Raw genomic sequence first — 6,187 nt, 5'->3', positions numbered from 1 at the left:
CCTTCCTTCCGAGGAGTGGCTGGTGGGTTTGAACCGCCAGCCTTCTGGTTAGCAGTCAAGTGCCTTAGCCACTATGCTACCAGAGCTCCCAGATTTAGGAACTAGCCATCCTTATTGTTGTTATTGTTGCCATTGAGTTGATCGCTACTTGATGAGCAGTTCTACTCTGAGCACATGGAGACGCTATGAGGAACCACTTCTGTCAGAGTGCCAATTCTAGAACGAGGTAGTTTTGAACAAGTCACTTCACCTCTGACCTTCACTTACCTCATCTGAGAGTATAGAATATGAGGATTGGAGCAACCCTTCTCAAATGTAAGCCTGCATGCAAGTTATCTGGGGATCTTATTTAAAATATATATTCTGATTGATTAGATCTGGGATGGAGCTTGAGATTGACTCTTTTCACAAGCTTCTGAGTGATGCTGATCCTTCTGGTCCTTGGACCACACTTTGAGTAGTGAGAGAGTAAAATGATAAGTCATGAAAAGCATGTGGCATGGCGCCTACAGCTTCGTAGATGCTTACAACATGGAAGTTATATGATTTAATAAATAGTTACGGGCAAAGGGCATTCTTAAGGACCTTGAGAAAGTGTTGATAATAATGGCCTACATCAAGTATACACATAGAGAGTGTCAGATGTTGTTTTCACAACAAATCTTTAAATTTATCTTCATTTTACAGGTGAATAAATTGAGGCACCCATTCCAGATAATATGCCCAAATTACATAAAGCATAAAACAAGGTTTGAAGCCTCATCTGTCTAATTCCTTTCCTGGGTTGCTGATCCTGGCTTAGGAAATTAATAATCAGTGGAGAACACAAACAGCCCACAAAGCCTCTGCATCAGGTTGTCTGTGCCTCTCTGGATAACTCAACACTTCATTTCTTCAAAAAAGAATATTTTCTTCCAACTTTTGTGAATTCTGAAATTATACCAAAATAAAAAGTTACCCCTGTAAGGTCACAGTAAGGAGAAGAGGACACACAAAAGTGAGGTTAAAGAGAAGTTTTTATTCTGAGTTTCCGGGGGAGGTTTACGGGTCCCTAAGAGGGACCCGGGTGAGGTTCACGGGTCCCTGAGAGGGGCCCGGGAAGTCACACCGTCTGGCTGGGGAGGGGAGGGTTTATAGTCTTGTGGAGGACCTAAGTGGGGACACTAAGGAAATAGTGGGGTCCAATTAGCTGTTAGCATGGGTCTGTACTTAATTAGCATGAGGGGGCTTCACAAGAGGAAGCTTGCCACTGCATGGGACTTTCCAGTCTGGGCAGGTTCTGTCACTTCCGTTGTCTTATCAGGCTGTCTCATCAGGGCTGGACGCCCAGAGGAAGCTGCTAACTGAAATGTTGGTGGCTTGGGTTTGCTTCGGCCTAACAACCCCAAAAATGTTTTTGGCCTTCTTCTTAATGTTTTCATCTTCTAAAGCTAATTTTTCCCTCTTTTGGTCTCATACGATAGCATTTCACTCCTTAGATTAAAAAAAAAATAATAAATAAAACCAGCAACAATGCACAGGAATAGAAATAGGGCCAGCTCAAAGGCCTGTCTCATAGTGTTGTTGTAAAGATTTAATGAGTTAATACATGGAAAGAGCTTAGAATATCAGAAATCTCTTTTATTCCTGGTTTTGATTTTTGAACTCAAACTCCATTGGTAATAGAAATTCTAGACTTTGAGTGAATTATTTAACTTCTCTGTGTCTCAGTTTCATCATCTGTAAAATGAGGCTCATAATAGTCCTTATCTCGTTGGGTTTTTGTGAAGATTAAATGAATCGATAAGTGGGACTATTTTAGAACTTGTGTGTGCTGGATCAATAAACATGAGCTATTTTTCCTAGGTATTGTTTCAAGAGAACATGCGGTAGAATTCTTAAAAAGAAACATTGAAATCGAAAACTGGCACACATGCACACAAAATGTATTTTTCCTCCAATCCCTTGCTTTTGTAACTTTAAAAAATGAGTTGGGTGGGCTATTGAAGTCATATGTTCTGAGGTACAAGGCAGTTAGGCAGTTATAACAATAAGATTAAGCACAGATAGCTTGAACGCTGGGACACAGTTTATTAAGGACAGAGATGACTTAATGGATGGCTTAAAATAATCTTTTCAACATGTACCGCAGCCTCCATGTGTGTTTAGATGAACTAAGGAGTTAGGACATCTGTTTATATAATTGTTTCAAACTAAGCAACAATCATTTCCCCAGAACAAGCACGGGGGAGTTGTTCTGAAAAATAAAGTGACATAGAGATGAAAGACAAAAGCACCACAGAGAGACAAAGGGAGCCTTTGGGCAGAGAATTCAGAAGACAAATCTCAGGCGTTCCTACTCTCTTAACCTGGATTCCCCTACCAATATAGCACAGGGATGGGGAGGTGAAGGCCTGCAATATATTCAATTATGAAGAAATATGGGTTTTCTGAAAGGCCTTGAGAATTGGACTGTTATTTTATGGTTTCTCTCCTCACCAACGTCATCAGAAACTAAGCCATTCATTACTTTTGATTTGTCAAGCACCATTTAACATCCTTTCTAACTTGTTCAAGAGCATAGGGTGGTCTCCTAGCATCCTGGGGCAAGAATACATCCAAGAAATGGACAGGAAAGCAGTAGAAATGATAGAATGAAGCACCAACTACATGAAAGCTGCAAGTGACTGCTAACCAGAAGGCTGGTGGTTCAAACCCATCAGCCACTCCTTGGAAGGAAGATGGAGCAATCTACTTCTGTAGTGATACTGCCTCGGAAACCCAAGGAGGGGTCGCTATGAGTCGGATGCAACTTGATGGAGTAAGTTGTTTTTTTTTTTTTTTTTGCCATCAAGTTGATTCTGACTTATACCAACCCTGTGGGACAGAGAAGAACTGCCTCATAAGGTTTCCAAGGCTGTAAATCTTTATGGAAGCACACTGCCTCATCTTTCTCCCACAGAGTAGCTGGTGGCTTCTAACAGCTGACTTTCAGATAGTAGCCAAGTGCTTTAAGCATTGTGCCATCAAGACTCCATCACAAATAAGGAAAGAAACTGTAATTCTCATTTTGGTACATGAGAAAATCAAGAAGGTGGAAGGCAGTGGCCTCTCACCACCAGATGAGAGGTTCAGAACAAGAAGCCAGGACCACCAGGCCTGGCAGAGTCAGGGCAATCATAGGACAGGTTTTTCAGGAAATGTGAGTACTCTCTGGGTTCCCTGGAGGCTGCAGGGCTACAAACACCTCATCTAGAGTGGAGGTACAATGGGCATCTCCCCAAATGCCAGGCTCTATAAGTGCTTGTCTCCACCTCACTCAGGTCACCCCCAGTTTTCTGGCACCACTTACTATTTAGGAGGTTGAAAAAGGCTCGTATAAATCCCTGGGCATAGTCCACCTCTGAGTCTGAGATCCCCTCTAGGCGCAGCAGATGCTGCTCAGAAGGGGTGCTGGCCACATGATCCAGCTCAGCCAGCTCCAGGGGTCCCACGCCCGAACCTAAGGCCAGCACAAACAGAGCGACGCCCTGGCATTTGGCTTCCAGGGACAAAGTCCTTAGCTTCTCCCTGTCCCAGTCACTGGTCTCACTGGCCACGATGGCGAAAAGGACTTGCGCTCTCCGCGGCAGCGGGACTTCCAGGAGCACCTTCTCCAGCGTCCACTCCAGGGCATGACCCAGGGCAGCGGCTCCCTGTGGGGGGTGGTCCGCGATCCCACGGACATGCTGCTGCATCTGAGACCGGTGACCATAGGAGGTCAGATGGAAATTCTCTGTCACTGGAGGGTGCCCCCTTCCAGGCCTGAAGCCAGGCGTCGTGTATGTCACCAGAGCCACGCGTGCCCCGTGGTGGGATGCACTGGGTTGCTCGGCCACCTCCAGGTCATTGAGTGTAGTGGCCACTAGGCCCAAGGCTGCAAGGTACACATTGGTGCTGACGCTGTGAGAGCCGTCCACCACGAACGCCACATCCACGTCCACCTCCAGGGGCCTGGGTGCTCCCAGGTCGCAATCCGGGTGGGGTCGGCATTTGTCTGAGGAGGAAACACAGGGAGAGGCCTGGGTAGCCCATGCATCTTTCATTTCCACTCAAAATATGTTTCTAAACCCTTAAGAAGAATAGCTGCAGCCAGGCATCCTGCTGACACACCAAGCCTATGGGCTCGGTAAATAAATGTGCCTATTTCACAAAAGAAAGAATTGAGACTGATTCTACATTTAATGTTTTTAATCACTAGGTCATATGGCTTCCTAATTTCTGGGTCCACAGACAACTCCCACTCCCCAGAAAAATAATTATAGATGAATTTATTTATTAAGTAAATACATCAACAACTGTGACTATTTGGGGAAAAACTCATGAAAATATTGACTGCTAGAGCTGGGAGTGACCTTAAAGACACATATAAAATTGTCATTTTTGTAGGTCAAAAAATGATTAAATGAAATTTAGCATTTCCTTCCATTATGCATCTAGGCAACAAACCACTACGGCGTTAGCAGTCACCAATCGACATCCCTGGTATTTCCATGTGATATTACAGTTGTCGCAGATAGCTCAACATTATTTACGCTCATCACTACTTCAAGGTGATAATAGTTGCTGGACCATGTGCTGCATCTTATTTAGTATGTTAATAAAGAAGCAGATATTTTACTACATCAAAATTTTTTAATATTTTGATAACATATTCTCAGTGCAATTATATTTCTTTGTAATTCTCTGTATTTCATTATGCATTTAAAAACGTCATTCTGAGGAGGCCGGAGGTTTAAACCAGATGCTAAGGGGCCCTGGTAGCATAGTGCCTAAGGTACTTGACTGCTAACCAAAAGGTTGAGCAATCTACTTCTGTAGTGATACTGCTTCGGAAACTCAAGGAGGGGTCGCTATGAGTCAGGTCTGACTTGACGGCACATAACAAGAACAACAACAACAAAGGGGTCTATAGTGCAATAAAGGTTAAAACCCCTGTGTCAGAGCCAACAACAACAACAAATAAATAATAAATTATTTTTAAAAATAAAGTTCTGCAACCAGACTGCTTAGTTCAAATCCTGGCTCTACCTCATACTACAGAAGTCCCGGGTGGTGTACGTGGTTTGTGCTAGGCTGCCTCGGGTAAATTACTTCCTTTCCCAGTGTGTCAGTTTTCCCATCTCTCAGGTGGAGATAATGATGATAGTAATAGTATCTGTCTTATGAGGTTGTTTATGAGGCTTAAATGAAAAACGAGTTAATATATCTAAGGGCTCAACACAATATTTGCACTTTGTAAGAGCTCAGTATGCATCAGGAGAAGATACTGACGTTCAGAGAGGTGCCATATCAGAAGAGATGATGGATAGGAAAGAAGTTCAGGAATTATACAAATAGCAATTCCTGTATTTGACTTGACCAAGTTCTCAGACATCACTTTCTCATGGTCATGGCAGGTCTTAGTGTGGATCAAGTAGAGGGAGAATTAAATCCCCTTTTGAATTTACCTTCCAGATTCACTGAGGCCCTGGGTGAAGCAGATACAAGTGAGAGCTCTTCACACAGGCCATGCATGGATTTCAGTAGAAGGCTCTCCCTGGCACAGGATAGTGTGAGGTGTGGATAAAATGATGCAGGCTGGGGAGCTAGAGACATTGAATGTCTTGCCATATCCCACTGCCAGTCAAAAGTAGTTCCAGACCTAGTGCCAAGACTCTTGACTGAGTACTCTGCCCTTCACATTAACAGGCAGAAAACACAAGTACAGTCATCTACAAAAGCCTGGAAGGACAAATTATGAGCAGAGCAGATAAGAGAAAACATGGTAAAAAGGGGTAGGAACTATAGGGCACTAGCAGACATGTGGTCCATCAAGCAGCCACAACTCAGCTCTGACTAGTGTGACCACACGGGAATGCAGTGTTTGTGGTTCTCAAGACGATCTTGAATTTCTAAGAGAAACTGGAAATCTAGACTTAAGATGGAATTCCCAGATTTTAAAATTGTGCATGCCAAGCCCAAATACATCTGAGAGCAGATATGGCCTGTGACCATTAATTTATTCTCCCTGTTCTAAAGGCATCAGTCCAGTCAGAAATCCTGCTCAGGCTTACCATAGCAGAGAGTGCAGCGGGCCAGGTACTCCACATCTTGCTGCCTCACAGTCTCCCAGATGAACAGGTGAAATCTTTTGGTTGCATCCATCTAATACAAACACACACACACA

At 43.7% G+C, this 6,187-nt stretch overlaps 1 protein-coding gene across 1 annotated transcript in view; it reads right to left on the bottom strand.

The window, feature by feature from the left end:
• LOC103194057 (collagen alpha-4(VI) chain-like) overlaps positions 1 to 6,187 on the bottom strand; it is a 169,974-nt gene that overhangs the window by 9,928 nt on the left and 153,859 nt on the right. Inside the window, exons 31-32 of the mRNA XM_042780329.1 lie at positions 6,075 to 6,165; positions 3,332 to 4,015 (exon numbers count right to left, since the gene is read on the bottom strand). Coding sequence (XP_042636263.1) covers positions 3,332 to 4,015; positions 6,075 to 6,165 — 775 coding nt within the window. The remainder of the gene's footprint in view (positions 1 to 3,331; positions 4,016 to 6,074; positions 6,166 to 6,187) is intronic.

Source organism: Orycteropus afer, unplaced genomic scaffold, assembly GCF_000298275.1.
Source record: "Orycteropus afer afer isolate SDZICR_OR568_19922 unplaced genomic scaffold, OryAfe1.0 scaffold00003, whole genome shotgun sequence".
NCBI lineage: Eukaryota > Metazoa > Chordata > Mammalia > Tubulidentata > Orycteropodidae > Orycteropus > Orycteropus afer.
Note: the sequence above shows the minus strand (reverse complement) of the source record. Positions and strands in the feature narration are given on the sequence as shown.